The sequence below is a fragment of the Salvelinus alpinus genome, chromosome 19 (assembly GCF_045679555.1).
Source record: "Salvelinus alpinus chromosome 19, SLU_Salpinus.1, whole genome shotgun sequence".
NCBI lineage: Eukaryota > Metazoa > Chordata > Actinopteri > Salmoniformes > Salmonidae > Salvelinus > Salvelinus alpinus.
Window position 1 is genome coordinate 49,727,826 of NC_092104.1, and position 18,305 is coordinate 49,746,130.

Sequence of the window (18,305 nt, forward strand, 5' to 3'; positions counted from 1 at the left end):
TAGGAGCTCAGATGCAAGAAATTTAATATACAACTTTTTCGACAGCCAAGCTGTCTTCATCAGGGTATGATCACAAACACTGCGGGATGACTCGTTTATATAGTGTCAAAAGACACACAGGTGTCTGCACCTTGGAAGCAACCGCTTCCTAGGGAGAAAACCACGGACAGATCTTTTTATAAATAATTCTGGTAAAACGTGGGCTTAAAAATTAAGTTTAGTAATTAATAAAAAATTTAAAAAAGTATAAAAATCTTATGACATGAGGCCTCTGGTTGACATTGAAATTCATGGACTCACTAAAACGTACACATTTCATTTGATCGGGACACATGTACAATCTGTCCACAGCATATAAATACAACGGAATCATTAAAACGCTATGTTAGTATAAAACATAAAATACTGTCCAAACAGAAGAGCTAAAGACACTAGGCCAAAAACTTCGATTGTTTCCAAACATTTTGAATTAATATAATTCTGTGTTTGAGTCTTTACTTTCTTCCCTCTTACTTAAAGACACTATGTAGCTACAATGTAAGACAAAGGACGCCTAGAGATAGATATACTGTGGCAACATTATAGAGAAGAATTGAGGTCCATAATGTGTGTGCGTACTGTAGTTGTCTCCTTGCAGACTAACAGACACACAGCTGTCAGAGTTAAGAGTGAAAAGGGACCCACCGGCCCTCAAGGAGACCATACTGTACCCCACTAAGGCTGAGTTTAGGGGTATAGGATGCTTGGTAGTGGTGGAGGATGGAGGATGCTGGAGGTTTTGAGGCTCATAACATTTCTTCCTTTCGAACATCCTTTGGGTTAATGTTGGTCAGTTTGACTCTCTCCTCCTGGCTCTTCCGGTCGCGAACCTCTCCCTCCTGATGAAAGCCAACCATCAGCTGATAGACCACCACACCAATGATGGCGCCCAGGAATGGGGCGAAGATGGGCACCAGGAACCAGCACTTGTTGGCACTGAGAGAAAGAGAGCGAGAGAGTGAGACAAATCCAAAAAGTTGTGCGAGAGAGAAGATATTTTCTTAATCTTTGCCTCCTCTGCTTTTACCTGTTTGATCCATCATCACCATCTCCCATTTTGTTTAAATCGTTATATCAATAATGTACAAACCTCTAACCAGGAAAGGGATACCGAGTGGTAGATGTATAGTGGTAGAATACATGTGTAGAGACAAGCAGAGAGGGGAAGAGAGAACCAGATGCATGCAGAGAGAGAAAGAGGATTTTTGGGAGGACTCACGTGAAGACCTCGGTGCCCCAGCCTGCCAGAGCAGTAAAGAGGCGTGGCCCCAGGTCCCTGGCAGGGTTGACAGCGTAGCCAGAGTTGAAGCCCATGGACAGGCCGATGACCAGCACCACGAAGCCCACCGTGAAGGCCTCCAGGCCCTGGGGAATGGGATTGTTATGGGGGTCCACGATGGCCAGGATACACACGATCAATGCTGCAGTGCCAATCGTCTGGGATAGAGATACCTCCATTAACATGGAGAATTCCGAATATACTAGTAGTTCTAATTCCTGATCCAGCCAGTTTGGGGGTTGTATGCGGAAGAAAGGGGCTCACCTGGTCGAAGAAGCCGTTGACCAATGTGAGATGTTTGCTAGGGTAGGTGGCGAAGATGCCAGCGGTGGCGTTGGGTCCGGTAACAATGAGTTCTCCAGCATAGTTCAACAGAGCGTCTGAGAGGATTATGATATAACATCAACTGTAACGAGGTGTTACGCTATACACAGATTCAACCTTATGGCTAAGTTAAGACTTTTTAAAGAGTTGACTCCAACAGATGCTTTCCTGTCCATCATTGGACAGTTCCGAGGACTCACCATAGTACAGACCAAAGATGATCCCGGAGCCCAGGAAAGCTCCCAGTGTCTGGAAGAAGAAGTAGACTGGGAACTTTCTCCAGCGATCTCTCCCAAGCAGGCAGAGGGCAAAGGTTACTGCTGGATTGAGATGGCCTCCTAGGAAACACACATGTTGACAGATTGTTAACATTAAAGCAGGACAGACATTTAGGATCACGACTTAGAGACATGACTCGGCCTTGGAACAACTCACGGTAACAAACCTGCTCGAGGAGAACCTCTACGCCTAAACATGTTGGTGAGTTAATTAATGTGCATGTATTGCTAATATGAGGTTTGTACCTGATACCTGGCCACAGACCAGGATCCCTAGGGTGGCAGCGAAGCCGAAAGCAAAGTTGACAGTTAGGAACATGCCATGAGATCCTCCACTAAGCACCAGCTGAGCCACTGCACCACAACCAAACATCTGTCAAGAGAGGGAAGAAACAAAAGAAAATAACATGGGTACCAACAAACAATGATCATCAACATTGCCTGTAAAAAAAAATAAGATTGTAATGACTGCATATGAGGAGCACTCGGTGTGTTTAAAGCCAGAGCAGAGCCAAACATTTACTCATTGCTATGTTAACACATACAGTTAACATACAGTGCCTTGCAAAAGTATTCATCCCTCTTGGCGTTTTTTCCTATTTTGTTGCATTACAACCTGTGATTTTTATTTGGATTTCATGTAATGGACATGCACAAAACAAAATTGGTGAAGTGAATTTATGTATTTTTTTAAATGGAAAAGTGGTGCGTGCATATGTATTCACCCACTTTGCTATGATGCCCTTAAGTAAGACCTGGTGCAACCAATTACCTTTAGAAGTCACATAATTAGTTAAATAAAGCCCACCTGTGTGCAATCTAAGTGTCACATGATCTCAGTACGTATACACCTGTTCTGAAAAGCTCAGAGTCTGCAACACCACTAAGCAAGCGGCACCACCAAGCAAGCGACACCATGAAGACCAAGGAGCTCTCCAAGCAGGTCAGGGACAAAGTTGTGGAGAAATACAGATCAAGGTTGGGTTATAAAAAAATATCTGAAACTTTGAACATCCCACGGAGCACCATTAAATAGATTATTAAAAAATTGAAAGAATATGGCACCACAACAAACCTGGCAAGAGAGGGAAAAACTCAAGGACCAGGCAAGGACGGCATTAATCAGAGGCAACAAAGACCAAAGATAACCCTGAAGGAGCTGCAAAGCTCCACAGCGGACATTGGAGTATCTGTCCATAAGACCACTAAGTTGTACGCTCCACAGAGCTGGGCTTTAGAGTGTCCAGAGTGTCCAGAAAAAAGCCATTGCTTAAAGAAAAAAAAATAAGCAAACACGTTTGGTCTTCGCCAAAAGGCATGTGGGAGCCTCCCCAAACATATGGAAGAAGGTACTCTGGTCAGATGAGACTAATATTGAGCTTTTTAGCCATCTAGGAAAACGCTATGACTGGCGCAAACCCAACACCTCTCATAACCCCGAGAACTCCATCCCCACAGTGAAGCATGGTGGTGGCAGCATCATGCTGTGGGGATGTTTTTTTTGTTGTTATTTTTATTTTTATTTTTTTTAAATCGGCAGGGACTGGGAAACAGGTCAGCATTGAAGAAATGATAGATGGTGCTAAATACAGGGAAATTCTTGAGGGAAACCTGTTTCAGTCTTCCAGAGATTTGAGACTGGGACGGAGGTTCACCTTCCAGCAGGACAATGACCCTAAGCATACTGCTAAAGCAACACTCGAGTGGTTTAAGGGGAAACATTTAAATGTCTTGGAATGGCCTAGTCAAAGCCCAGACCTCAATCCAATTGAGAATCTGTGGTATGACTTAAAGATTGCTGTACATCAGCAGAACTCATCCAACGTGAAGGAGCTGGAGCAGTTTTGCCTTGAAGAATGGGCAAAAATCCCAGTGGCTAGTTTTGTCTTATTGTTTGTTTCACAATAAAAAAAATATTTTGCATCTTGTTGCATGTTGTGTAAATCAAATGATACAACCCCCCCCCAAAAAAAAATCTATCTTAATTCCAGGTTGTAAGGCAACAAAATATGAAAAATGCCAAGGGGGGTGAATACTTTCGCAAGCCACTCTATATAAGTCACTCAAGAGGCTTTGTCAGTATACATGTTACACAAATGGATATCCTAGATTTACTACTTTTCATCCCTGAAGGTATGTGCAGGTCAGAAAGGGGATACAATCATTATCAGTGAAGCTGGTCGCCGTGATGATTTTAATGGGCTCTATTGTGTATTAACAGGTATAAGGGGAGGAAATTGTTGTCCGTGTTGACATTTGATTGTCCCAGTCCAAATTATGGGCATTTTTCAGATACCGATGTATCTGATAAAACAAGTGTACTACATATTTCCGCCCTGATATGAATATGCTGGCAGGAAACACCTTGTTTTATATGCTCTAGAATGGAAACAAAGATTGATGCAGTGAGAGGAAGTCAGTTTCGGGAGCTGCTGTCATGGTTGTGAATTAGCTATAGAGTTGCCAAGGTGGTCATAGTGTGTTCGCACGCCGACATTCGTTGAGATGAGCTGCAAGGAACTGTCTCGACAGAGGGCTTGGCATCTAATGGATGGTTTAACATCACTGGGGTCAGTGGAAACTCTGGCTCCTGATTAGCCTCGCGGGCCTCATGCTTCCGATTGGCTGGTAAAACACCATATCTTCAGAGGGGCCCATCTTTAGTTAGACATGAAGTTAAATGTCAAAGGGATCTTAATGTCGGAAGCATCTGATAACATGTCAGTATGGAGCCAAATGCCAACTGAATTAGCCTGCTCAAATTCCACCAAAAGGTTATTCACTAAGATTCATGATGCCGTAAGAAATGACTTAAAAAGACAGCATCTAACAGGATAGTGACCTAAATTAAATCACAGCTCTCTAAGTGGCTTGGTGGTGATAGCGACAGCATGTCATGACAGCATTACGCCATGACATTACATGACTACATTGCACACTTACTCCCCCAGACTGTCAGGCAGTTCATGCTGTGTCCTCATTCTGAGTTTCTGCCGACACACCTGGTCACTCATGCGCTCCCTTTTAGTGAACAGCAATGGAGGGAGGGAAGTAGTCTCAGGGAGAGGAAATTCCGGGGTAGCTTTTGATGCCGCCAGTCTTTTCCAACATCCATATACATTAAAACTGTTATATTGGGACAAAAGGAAATGAAGAGTGAAGTGTGTGAATAAAATACTGTGTGAAGAAGTCGTCAAACTTTTCCCAGTGGAGCGTCACTCCTAGTAACATGGTACAGAAGTCATGATTTGGGGTGGTAAGCCATGGTTTCGTGTGGCAGCATGTGGTCTCTCATCCCTTCAATTTAAGCAAAGAATAGCACACAATGACTGTTTCATAGATGGAGCTGTAATATAAAGAGAATGTTTATCGCTGTTGTTTTCTCCCCCCCCCTTAGCTCTTCGGTTTATGTAAGGACTGCATTGTTCCCGGGACGGTGCACATGCACACCATCGCTGGGGCCAGAAGGACATGTGTCCAACCACCTGTCACACTAAGGTGACACAGTTAGTCCACTGGGAACAGTCATCAGTTCAACGTTTCGTTTTGATTTACATTTGTTTAAGTTGTCAACTAAGGTGAATTCTACATGAAATCAACAACTAATGTCACTATGTCATTGGATTTAGGTTAAAAGTTGTGTGAAAAAGCAACTTGAAAAAAAATTAAAACATGTACGTTACTTTTTGTAAATCCAATCGGTTTTCCATGTTCATTAAGCTTCATCACAATGATTTTGTTTGCTGAAATGACATGTAATTCAATGTTGATTCAACCAGTTCTTGCCCAGTGGGAGATCTCGGGAAAGACCTGTCACCCCACTGACCTTCAGGGCCAAATAGTGCCCGTGGTCTCCCCTTCTACCACCTGGACAAGGAAATGTCCACAGGGACACCACAGCCATTCAGCTGTGTCTAATCAACGACTGTCGTTCAGTTTGACTATTTTCCAAATCCTGCCATTGCGGAGATCTGTTCTCCATATGCAGGGGTATAGCTCTGTGCATGACAAACACACACATACATAAACACACCCTGCCCATCCTTCCTTCCTTCGCCTCCCTTTACCTGAGTATCAGTCAAGAGCGCCTGTCTGTTCACGCAGTCATTACATTAGTCAGTCATTAGTATATCTTGAAGTCAGGTGACGTCTATATATGTCCTGGAGGGCGTGAATATATTTGGCATGTTCAGGTTTCACCCATTGCGCTGTTGCTGTCACTCCCAATACTGCAATCCATGTTTGACATAGCACTTATTAAATAGACATGCCACACCTGCTACTAGTGCCTTAGACGTAACAGGTTTAAACCACAGTGCTTTTCCATCCATGCTACTGCTGGAGATTTACATAATTTTTCTATTAGCAGTGTAACACCTGTCTACGTCTATTTACAATCTTATAATAAATAGTAATTTTAAAGACAACGCTTAACAGGTGCAACAAGTTTGACGCTTGTGTTACTTTTCTGACACTGAAAGTTGGTCCTGTTTTAGCGAACCAATGCAAGGCTTTTCTAGATGGACTTCGATTGTAGAGATCCTGTCGCAGCATGAGAAAATGTACTACAATGAAGAAACGCTTTGTAAAAACAGGTGTGAGAGAGCCTGTGACCGTGAGTAAGACTGAGTCATCTCTCTAACAACTCTTTCTCTCTGAGCAAAAAAGTGAAACTTAACTGCCTAAAAAGCCTGCAGGTTGTAGGCTATACTGGCTGTATTATCTGGTAGTTGCTTAAAGTACTACTACCCATTTTCTTAAGTGGCCATTTACTGCTAGAGCAAGATAAAGGAAAAAATTGCAGGGGTTGTTTAGTTTGTCTTGTTTGTTTATTTAACATGGCGGATGGCTAAGGTCTGTCAGTAACCGAGGGAAGATTTAATCTGTCAGTTCCATTAAAGCCAATTTAAAGCTCTACACACACACACCAATCCAATTCACATACCGCTCCAACAGATCCACAGATGACAATTTCCCACCTGGACAAGAGGAATACCTATGTGAGAATGCTGTTAATGGACTATAGCTCAGCATTCAACATAATAGTCCCCTCCAAGCTACAAGTAGGCAACAACACCTCTGGTCACACTGACCCTCAACACGGGGGCCTCACAGGGGTGTGTGCTTTGCCCTCTCATGTACTCCCTTTTCACCCACGACTGCGTAACCACGCATGACTCCAACACCATCACGATGACACGACGGTGGTAGGCCGACAGCGATGAGACAGATTACAGGGAGGAGGTCAGAGACAACAATCTCTCCCTCAACGTCAGCAAGACCAATGAGCTGAACGTGGACTACAGGAAACAGGAGGGCTCTGCCTCTTCCTCTAAGCAGTCAGGCATATCTCAGTTCTTTCGGTTATTATCTCTCCCTAACAAACAAGGTTCTAATGTCCAAACAATGGGGCGTAGCTAGCTAAAAGTGATGCGAGTAAAGACACTCCCCCTGGGGCAGGAAATAGACATGGATTGATTACCAGGTGTGAACAAAACTGAACAGTAAACATAGAAGGTATCAAACATTCGAAAATGTGACTTTTATTGCAGAAATAACTAGTCTCGAAGGGAATTAAACATGGTCAGGTTCTTTGTGATTATTTGATAACGTTTTGGCTTGCGGTGCAGCTTTGCTAACATCGGTCTGTCTTATTACATTCATGAAATCTGACGATGCTAATATGCTAACTCCAGGTTGTAGCCAGAAGTAAATACTGGATTATTGTGGATTCTGTCACCATGGGCCTTAAGACATAGCTCAAGGGGATTTATGGGAAATGCTATCCAAATATAGATTTGGGATGAATTATCCCTTTAACATGGACCACACACACCTGCACAGTCTTGAAGAGTGCCTCTTCCTCCTGAAGAGATTTGACATGGGACCTCAGATCCTCAAGAAGTTCTACAGCTGCATCACCGCCTGGTATGGCAACTGCACCACCCTCGACCGCAAGGCTCTACAAAGGGTGGTGCGGATGGCCCAATACATCACTAGGGCCGAGCTCTCTGCCATCCAGGACCTTTATACCAGGCGGTGTCTAAGAAAGACCCAGACAATTGCCAAAGACTTAATCATATCACAATCAACTTTTACCAGTTGAATGTAAATGATAGGAGACCGTCTGTGCTACTATAAGGTCCATTATACTAAATATTTTCGGTTCCAGGTGCGTAGGAATCAAAATGAGAATACCGGAAGAGATCGAGACCCGCACATTGCAGGAATAATTCAAAAACTGAGGCTAAAAAGAAATTAAAATAAAGATGTTTATTTGAACATCATGGTGCCAAAATGTTTGTAGTGTAAGTCCAACATGCATGGAGACAGCTTCTATCAAGCAATTAGACTGTTGAATAGCTAATCAATGGCTACCCGTACTATCTGTATGGCCTATCTGCACTGACTACCTGCACTGGCCATATCCACAGAAAGGAGAAAAGCTCAGGTAAAAAGTTAGAGGAAAAGCTGGCAAAATCTCCTGAAAACGTAACTTTATAATTTTCTTTGACTTTGAAAATGTAGGGTAGGTTGTGTATAATGCTAGAGAAAATAAAATCATATTTTTTTTAAGGCATTTTAAGGCAGAAAAATGTGAAAGACTATTTCATTAGCGACTGTAAACATGCACACCCCTCAAATACAACAGCAGAAGAGCACGAGGTTGCAAGGTGAGTCCTGGATCATTATGCAGAGCAAAGATCATGTGTCCATGTTCTTGTCAACAAGAGCAATCATATTTTCATACACACTCAAGGAGTGTAATTTACAGGTGCCTATATGAGGCTCACATTCCCGACCCCAGAGAATTTGAGGTCAAGTGGAAAGGCTAGCACAAGCTGTAAAGCCATGCTGAACTTATCTAATGGTGTACAGAACGTTCACTCCACATCTAGCTTGAAATATTGCCGATGGAGCAACCCAAATTGGTACCTTCTGTATAGCTCAAATGGTTGCTACGTTGTCAAGGAGGATTGTCACGTGTTTATGAGCAGAAGAACACTGGTTCGAGACCGGTATGGGGCCATGGACAGTGGAGGAAGATCTATTGTGAGCAGCTCACTGATGTTGGTTTCACTTACCAGTATCCATCACTCTCATATCTTGGCATAACAACAACTGTCGATACACAGGTTCTTAATGCAGTAGTATTTTGTCTCCAGGTTTGAATACGCACAAACTAATATTTCTCGTGGCAACGAATCATCACAGCAAAACATGCAATCTACTCATCTGAGAAAGGCTTGAGTGAGGATAACTTGAACATCGATATGGTAAATTAGTGAGGTGAAAAGATGGCAGAGTTCTTACCACCAGGATGAGGGTACCCAGACACTCTGCCATGGCTTGGCGCAGCAGCAAGTTACGGATCTGGAAAGTCTGTGCCAGCTTGTCCATGAATACCTTCTGTTTTCCCATGGTTCAGTGCTGCTCAGCTAACCTCCTGTATTATGACTGGGTGACAGCAGGTATGTAGGTCCTACTGTTGTGTGTGTGTGATGGCTAATGCAGTGGCCTCCTCTTATAGGACCTGGACCTCCTGTGGTTCCTGCCAAAGCCAGCCCCCTCGAACACTCCCTACTCTCTCGCTCTTACTCACTCTCCCTTCTCTCACTCCCTCCGTCTCTCTCTTTCCCTCGTAACTCCCACATCCTCACTGGTTCAAACACACCCTCTCTCTCTCTCTCTGTCAGTCTCTCACTCTCTTCTCCTTTTTGTCCATCCTGTTTTATTCCTCTCTGCCTGAAATTTTATCACCATGTATTTCTCCTGCTTTGTCTGGTTTGAATAGAGGAGTGAGTCATTATATCCCCATAACTGCTCAAAAGGTTTGCTTCTAACATCAATAACTTTGTCTATTCTGTTGTGGCACTGGAGTACATTGCATTCCACTTGACTCTAACAGTATAGATTGCATTCACTTGTTGACCAAATATGATCTACCTTCATGTTTTCTGCTATATCCAACATTGTATTTTATATTGCAACCAGTGTTGGGGAAGCTTCTCTGAAAATATATATAGTTTACCAAGCTATGAATGACTTCACACTAGAAGAAGTAAGCTTCACTAAAGTTACCATTAAGAGGAATTATTAAGAACAAGATAGCTTACTTAACTGAAGTTACTTAGAAAAAGTAGTTCACGACGCACAAACTACTTTGTCAAAAATGTGTCATATCTAAAATCTGAAATGTCATAGACTACAAATTGCAAGAACAGATCACTCTGGAGTCAGATGTTAACAGAATGTTAGTTGAGACAATTAAAGACAAAACGTGAGAATTAGGCACACAAAAAGTGTTTCAAGTGAGAATTAGGCAGGTCTGATTTAAAAAAATAAGACATTCTTGCCTACTTCACCCATATTTTATTTTTGCAAAAAAAGTAGCATGTGCTTTACACCACTACATGGCAAAAAAAAGTGATTCACTACTGAAAACAATACCAAGACTACCACCAAGCTACTGTAAAATGTAAATACATTTCGAGTTGAACTAAGTGTAGTTCACAACTCCAACACTGATTGCAACACGATAGAACATTTCGTTGAAGTAGGAAAGCACACATAGTGAAAGTAGTCTACTTAAGTCTCAAGACTTCCTTAATATTAGAGTTTCTGCCCGCCCGAGTTATAATACCTCATTATAAGCTGTAGACCATACCATTTACCACCACAAACAACTGATGCTGGCATTAAGACCACACTCAACAAGCTGTATAGGGCCATAAGCAAACAAGAAAATGCTTACCCAGAGGCGGCACTCCTAGTGGCCGGTGATTTTAACGCAATAAACTGAAATCTGTCTTACCTCAATTTCTACCAGCATGTCACCCGTGCAACTAGACGCACATTTTTTTTTTCTTTCACCTTCACTCCACAGAGACGCCTACAAAGCTCTCCCTAGCCCTCCATTTGGCAAATCTTAACACAACTCCATCCCCGATTCCTGTTTACAAGCAAAAAAAAACTCAAACAAGAAGTACCCGTGATATGCTCAATACGGAAGTGGTCGGAGGAAGCGGATGCTAAGCTACAGGACTTTAACTAGCACAGACTGGAATATGTTCCGGGGTTCATCCGACGGCATAAAAGAGTTTACCACATCAGTCACCGGCTTCATTATTAGGTGCATGGACTACATCGTCCCCAGTGACATATACGTACATATCCCAACCAGAAGCCATGGATTACAGGCAACATTTGCACTGAGCTAAGGGCTAGAGCTGCTGCTATCAAGGAGAGGGACACTAATCCAGACGCTTATAAGAAACCCCGTTACGCCCGCCGGTGAACCATTAAACAGGTAAAGTGTCAATACAGGACTAAGACTGAATTCTACACTGGCTCTGGTCGGATGCGGTAGGGCTTGCAAACTATCACAGATTACAAAAGGAAACCCACCCGCTAGCTGCCCAGTGATGCAAGCCTACCAGACAAGCTAAATGCCTTCTATGCTCGCTTCAAGGCAAGCAACACAGAATCATGCATTAGAGTACCAGCAGTTCCGGACAGCTGTGTGATTACACTCTCCATAGCCGATGTGAGTAAGACCTTTAAACAGGTTAACATTCACAAGGCCGCAGGGCCAGAAGATTACCAGGACATGTAATTCGAGCATGCGCCGACCAGCTGGCAAGTGTCTAACTTGACATTTGACCTTTCCCTGACCCAGTCTGGAATATCCATGTTTCAAGCAGAGCCTAGGAACACCTACATGAGAATGCTGTTCATTGACTACAGCTCACCATTCAACACCATAGTGCCCTCCAAGCTCATGACTAACTTAAGGACCCTGGGACTGAACACCTCCCTCTACAACTGAATCCTGGACTTCCTGATGGGCCGCCCTGGAGGTGGTGAGGGTAGGCAACAACAAATCCACCATGCTGACCCTCAACACGGCTGCCCCTTAGGCCTGATCACAGACAACGATGAGAAAGCCTATAGAGAGTAGGTCAGAGACAACAACCTCTATCTCAACGTCAGCAAGACAAAAGAGCTGATAGTAGACTTCAGGAAACGGAGGGCCAAGCACGTCCTCATTCACATTGGCGGGACTGTAGTGGAGCAGGTCGAGAACTTAAAAGTTCCTTGGTGTCCACATCAATAAGGACCTATCATGCTCCAAACACAATCGGGAAGAAGGCAGGAGGCTGAAAAGATTTGGCATGGGCCCTCAGATCCTCAAAACATTATACAGCTGAGAGCATCTTGACCGGCTGCATCACTGCTTGGTATGGCAACTGCTTGGAATCTGACCGCAAGGTGCTACAGTGGATTGTGTGCATGCACCAGTACATCACTAGGGCCGAGCTCCCTGCCATCCAGGACCTCTATACCAGGCGGTATTGGATAAAAATGATTGTCAAAGGCTCCAACCTCCCCAAGTCATAGATTGTTCTCTCTGCGGTACCAAAAAGGCACCTGAACAGCTTCTGCATCCAAGCCATAAGACTGATGAACAGTTGATCAAGTGGCTACCCAGACTATTTGCATTGACCGCTTTTTTGTTGTTGTACTGACTCTTGCACTATATGCACACTCACTGGAGTCTACCCACACACACACTAAATATGCTCAAACACACACACTGATGAAACACATACTGCTGCTGTTGATTATCTATCCTGATTGCCTAGTCACTTTTACCCTCGTACTACCTCGTACCCCTGCACATTGACTCGGTACTTCTTGTATATAGCCTCGTTACTATTATTTTATTGTGTTACTATTTCCTTTTTTATTTAGCAAATTGTTCTTACTTTTTAAGTCTGCATTGTTGCGAAAGTACTCGTATTTCACAGTAAAGTCTACAACTGTTGTATTCGGTGCATGTGACCTTGATTTGATATATAATTCATTCATACAGACAAGGCTACTCCTCCATCTCTCCCCGAGTGACATTCAGAAGAGTTCTTACCCTGATTTGGCCTGACAATCCAAACACTGTCATGAGATACTATAGCACTAAAATTTTGTGCAATCCGTAAACAATTTCATTATGTTTTACGAAAACAAATTTCACAACGTCACCTAATTCCAAAACTGGATGTATGGCCACGTGAGGCACTGCAGGTGAGTAGTTTGCGTCGCCTACTCTGAATGACTGAGTAAACTGGTTAACATAAACCGTTAGAATCCAAACACACGTACAAATACTCACTTTACTAGGATAGCATTTACCATAAGAAAAATACATCTCATTAAAAAAAACTCAGCCTCAACTTTAACAGCTGTGGAGCTTTTGCATTGACAGTGTAAAACTATAGAGTTCCTCACCTTGACTACACACAGACACATGCTAGATAGACCAGCTCCTTCTAAGAAGCTATAGCAGGGTTGGTGAACCTGAGATCGAGCGTGTCTGTGTCGTTGCTCACATGGCCACACATCCTGTTTTGGAATAGTTGACATTTTTGTGAAACGTGTTTTTGTAACGCAATCGTTTAGACCGATGATGGAAATAGCTTCTTAGGAGCTGGTATATATGGCACACTGCCAACCCTGTTCAAGTCTTTAGGGACAACACTATACTTCAGCAGTTCTCACTACTTCAGCATCACACAGATGGGCTCATTTCCCCAAAGTATTTGTTCAATTAAGGGATACTCAGGGGAGATCTAACATTCTAAGTGTTTATGTCGACAAAACTACATAAATCACTGATGAATAGTGATAAAACATCCAACAGTCAAGTCAAAAGGAAGCTATTACTATAAAAACGGAGTTCAAACTTCAGTTACAGCTGGTTAGGCAAGCAGTTGTGGGGACACGATAAATAAAGTAGACAAATTGTTGAAAAGGTTGAACCAGGTAACCAGATAATTCCCAACGTGCGAGGAGTCACGATTTGAGCAGGAAATCCTGTAATAATTAGATAGCTAACAACATTGGGCGAGGACAAAATAAGTCCGGACAATTATCTGTCCATTGTGACATGATTATGTGGGAGATGGACACAATGGAGCTTGATTAGGTATAACACATCGCCTCTCCTTGGAATTTCCTCAACATCTAGTCAGTATGGTCAACACATTTGTACATACATTCATGGTGATTGTACACAGACATTGAAAAGCGACAATGTGATGACCAAATGAATATCCGCCGCGGGATAATGAAGTTGAGTGAGCTAAACTGAACATAGCTCTAGCAGGAATCCCAATCACAAGGACCATTTTCCAAAGAAAGTTTCAAGATGAAAATACATTTAGCAGGCATATATGGAGGGGAGTCAGGGCCAGTTCAAAAATGCAATGCTTAAATGCTCAATTGAAATGTGAAAAATTATATTTTCATATAAGTGCACATGATTCATGCCACAATGAAATTGCAATGAAAATGGATAATTGCAAATGGTAAATAAAATGTCAAAAGGTTAACAGAAAACGGTAACTGCAATGTGCAAAGTGAAATGGAGTGTGTGTTTTTATTTTCCAACTGCCCAATTTAGCATTTTCTCTTTTCATTTTCAAACTGGATGCAAATTGCTTCCTGGAGGCGTGAACCAGGAGAGCAACATGACACCACAGTGCAGTGATATCCTAGCCATGTCACACACTATGCCAATTGATATTAGACTAGTGTAACTGATGGGGGTTGAACCTGGCGTCATGTACACCAGAAGAGCATCTTAGCCTGCTAAACCAACTCTTAGGTCATTTAGCTTGGGGAGCCAATGCTGTTTTTCTGGTCTCAGGCAGTTACTCAACACTAGGCAAAGTTACTCATCACATCTTTGTGGTCACCAAACCACTTCTTTCTGGTTAGTTAGTCGCATAATGAGTAATCTTGCCTGATACCGGAAGAATTGCATTGGCTATGTCCGATACCTGAAGAGTTGCATTGGCTATAGCCAGTTTGGATTTACATTCGGTTGAATTGTCAACTAGAGAGAACTCAACATGAATTGTGTTTTTAAAGTAACCCTTTCATTGGATTTAGGTTAAAGGGTGAAATAAATAAAAATCTCCCACTGATTCAACATCATATTTTTATTTCAAAATGACATGGGGGAAAAAACCATTGATTCAACCAGTTTTTGCCCAGAGGGTAGGCTTTGGTTAAGCGGGCTTATGTGCTCTTCTGATGTGCAGAAGACCCTTGTTCGAACCGTCAGTCATATTTATGCTGTGGCTCAGATGGGTCAATGTGAAGAGGTCAAAGGATGGTGAATTGTAACAGAGGTGGTTCACTTATCACACATGTATGAGTACATTTACATTTAAGCCATTTAGCAGACGCTCTTATCCAGAGCGACTTACAAGTACATACATTCATACTTTTTTTTTGTACTGGCCCCCCGTGGGAATCGAACCCACAACCCTGGCGTTGCAAGCGCCATGCTCTACCAACTGAGCCACAGTAGGCCTTACCTAAGACCCTTTGGCTCCCAGAGTCAATGCCTAGGCTTCATTTTAGCAGGCCTATGCTTTTCTGGTGCGCAGGAGACCTGGGCTCATAACCTGTGTTGGTTACACTAGTCTAAAAAAAATCTATGTACAGAGTACAGGTTGTTGGCACCTGAATTGGGGAGGTGGGCTCATGGTAATAGCTGGAACAGAATTGGTGGAATGTAATCAAATACATGGTTTCCATGCGTTCGATACCATTCCCTCTGTTCCAGCCATTGTTATGAGCTGTCCTCCCCTCAGCAGCTTCCACTGGTACAGAGAGCCTGGCATGGCTAGGATGTACTATTACAGGAGGATGTACTACTACATGGTGTTCCTCTCCTGGTTCGACAACAATTTAAGTCAATGTCATTTTTTTTGTCAAAGTATGATATATTTGGACTTCATGCAAATGTGGTGTCTTTTCCTATGATATACAAATGCTACCAAAAGGTTACACCGTGTAGAAAACTGCATATCAGCCATCTTTCAATAGTTATCCATCTTACTTAGAAACATATTCTATTCTTATTTACAATAAAACGTGACTCCAAAATGACACAATACATTATTTACCATTCATTTCTATTGGGCACAAAATAATCTGAAACATAACCAAAATAAACAGCAAATGCAACCAAACAAAGTGTAGTCACAAGCTTAATATAAATCATTGTGTGCTAGGAATATGGGAGCAAAAACTAAAACTTTAATACACAAGTGAATGTCCCAATACTTTTGATCCCTAAAATGAGGGGGACTATGTATAAAAAGTGGTGTAGTTTCTAAAATGACTTTAATGTCATGATCATTGTATCATTTCAAATCCAAAGTGCTGGAGTATAGACAAAACATGTGTCACTATCCCAACACATTTGAGCACACTGTGCGTACAAAACAGTAACACAGACAGGGTTAAAGCACCAGCGAAAACAAAGACTTCACATGCTTAGTTTCTTACAATGTTTATTTTATCCAGTAAATGTGCATGGCTTGCATTTAGCACACAATTGGATATACAATGACTAACTGTGTTACATGTTGATTTCATTTCGACAAAAAGGTGTCAACAAGTTGACATGTTTTGCTGGCTATGGGGTAACCCATTTCAAAATGGGATTGTTTAAGTTAAAATACAATTACCGTACGTGTTTCTGTGTGCGAGCGTGTGGGTTTGCGCACGTGCTCAGTCCACACCACCCATTCACCGGTCCTTGCCTCCACTGACTTGACCAGGCCCTGAAGTCCTCCAGGATGGCCTCCACGTTGGGGACAGTGTGAGAATCCTCCCCACTCACCTCAACACGATGAGCCACCATCTGTGAGGTCTGGAAGAGGGCGAGACACATGACCGGGCGGGGTACACAAAGAAATGTATAAGCAGAAAGACATTTTCTTTAATTTTTCTGTCTTTACCTTGAAAGGCAATGGGCTGATGGCTTTGGTCTTCCATAGCACTGCGATCACAGTAACGCCGTAGGGGGTCACAGAAGAACAGAGCCAGGTCTCCAAATGCATCCTGGGAACGACGGGAGGAGACACCGGTTTAAAAATGGAGCCAATGAAAATCTGCATGTCAGGAGAAAACGCAGACATTGCCTTTTTGCTTCTATAAAAACCCATCTAGCCTGAGCCTCATTTATGTAGGCAAAAATTATCTATCGCCAACACACGTGCAGGCATGCACACGCACAAGTACTCACTCCGTTCTGCCAGGTAGTGGGTGACGGGGCTGAAGTCGATGACGGGTAGTGCCCCCGCTGAAGATGGCATGAGGCGGGTCCACGGCCTAGCTCAGTAAGGGCACCTGCTTGGGGCTCAGGTGGATCAGGACATCATAGGCATCCAAAGGAGGCCACTTGACCACCTGTACACACACACACACACACAGAGCGAGCGAACAGAGGAAGAGAAGGGAAAGTTAATGATGGAATGGTGTATTACAAAAAAGCAGTTCAGTTATTGTAAATGAAGAAAAACATACTAACATGAATGTGAGTGTGCATGTAGTAGTTTTATGAGTGCGTGGGAATAGATTGATAGAATGGTGGGTAAGTGTGTGTGTGACTAACCCGGTTGGCGTCCGTCAGCTGAGGTTCCAGGACCTTCAGGCTCTCTGCGGCCACCATCACCACACGCTGAAGTATCTGAGCACCCAGGGAGAAAAACAGACACCATTTAATAACACACATTTATACCACACCCATTATAATAACCCTACAAAACCTGTTGGTTGTCCGTGTTTAAACTCCTCATTCGGAAGTCTCCTCATCTATCGTCACTAAAGATTGTTTCGGCGTTCCATTGAATCACTATGACTACGCTCTCCGTTGTCTTAACCCCAGGTCAGATGATGACTTCATGATAAAAGATCTGGTACATTTTCAAATGTGCACCGAGCACAATTAATAGCTGTTCCATTGATACGTGTGCCTGTGTTCTCGGCTCAATCTACCTCTCAATTCTGCTTCTTCTGCACGTCACGCAGTAGACCTATTGAATTCAAAGCTCTTTGACAGAAACACATAAAAAGATGCCAGGTATGGAGAACAGCTAGTTTGAGCATTGTAATCAAGTGGTTGAGGTAGAACTGGTGAGGTAAGATTTTCTTAATGCCATTTTGAATGAATGTAATATTGTATTGGTGTTATAACATCACAAACGGAATGTGCATGGCATTACCTTTATCATTTTTCCTAAGTAGTAGTACTGATAATGATATGAGCGGATCCTCTAACAGTGTGACGCAGGAGAGCCGTGTGCCTTGAGGAAGGGTCCAATAATACGGTAACTGTGACTGCCGACTAACAAGAACATGCAATTAATTTCTGCTCCGCTGTTTATGATGGCACCTCTACTTTTAGATTTACTATAGTTACAGCTCTAAACATTTTTTAATTGGTAAAACTGGTGCTCCCAACGTCTAAAAGTTAGGAGCACCGGAAATATGTAAAAAAATAAAAAACAATTTTTTTGCTAAAGCCT

General features: G+C 42.7%; 2 protein-coding genes and 1 non-coding gene across 5 annotated transcripts in view; all 3 read right to left on the reverse strand.

Moving 5' to 3' along the window:
• LOC139545769 (aquaporin-3-like) lies at window positions 1–17,155 on the reverse strand. Of its 3 annotated transcripts, XM_071353921.1 has the most exons (8): window positions 17,024–17,155; window positions 16,737–16,889; window positions 16,469–16,648; window positions 2,167–2,293; window positions 1,843–1,980; window positions 1,583–1,698; window positions 1,259–1,476; window positions 1–975 (listed from the first exon to the last, which is right to left on the reverse strand). In XM_071353921.1, the coding sequence occupies exons 2-8, from the start codon at window positions 16,836–16,838 to the stop codon at window positions 786–788; spliced, it is 1,071 nt and encodes a 356-aa protein (XP_071210022.1). In that variant the 5' UTR covers window positions 16,839–16,889; window positions 17,024–17,155; the 3' UTR covers window positions 1–785. The 3 variants fall into 3 exon arrangements, with proteins under 3 accessions (XP_071210022.1, XP_071210024.1, XP_071210023.1); XM_071353923.1 differs by lacking the exons at window positions 16,737–16,889; window positions 17,024–17,155 and having other exon boundaries at window positions 16,464–16,604; XM_071353922.1 differs by lacking the exons at window positions 16,469–16,648; window positions 16,737–16,889; window positions 17,024–17,155 and adding an exon at window positions 9,235–9,518.
• On the reverse strand, window positions 15,224–15,297 carry trnaa-ugc (transfer RNA alanine (anticodon UGC)). Its single transcript has one exon. It is a non-coding gene; the product is annotated as a tRNA-Ala (tRNA).
• The window catches only part of nol6 (nucleolar protein 6 (RNA-associated)), a 23,540-nt gene continuing 22,101 nt past the window's right edge, over window positions 16,867–18,305 (reverse strand). Inside the window, 4 exon segments of the mRNA XM_071354078.1 lie at window positions 16,867–16,889; window positions 17,024–17,079; window positions 17,081–17,187; window positions 17,393–17,467. Coding sequence (XP_071210179.1) covers window positions 16,867–16,889; window positions 17,024–17,079; window positions 17,081–17,187; window positions 17,393–17,467 — 261 coding nt within the window.

Excerpts from the sequence above, each read along its gene's own strand:
- LOC139545769 (XM_071353921.1), bottom strand. The coding sequence starts at position 16,838 with ATGCATTTGGAGACCTGGCTCTGTTCTTCTGTGACCCCCTACGGCGTT. Across the intron at positions 16,649-16,736 it reads TCAGCCCATTGCCTTTCAAG|ACCTCACAGATGGTGGCTCA; the intron begins GTAAAGACAGAA and ends GCCCTCTTCCAG. Across the intron at positions 1,699-1,842 it reads CATCTTTGGTCTGTACTATG|ACGCTCTGTTGAACTATGCT; the intron begins GTGAGTCCTCGG and ends TAATCCTCTCAG.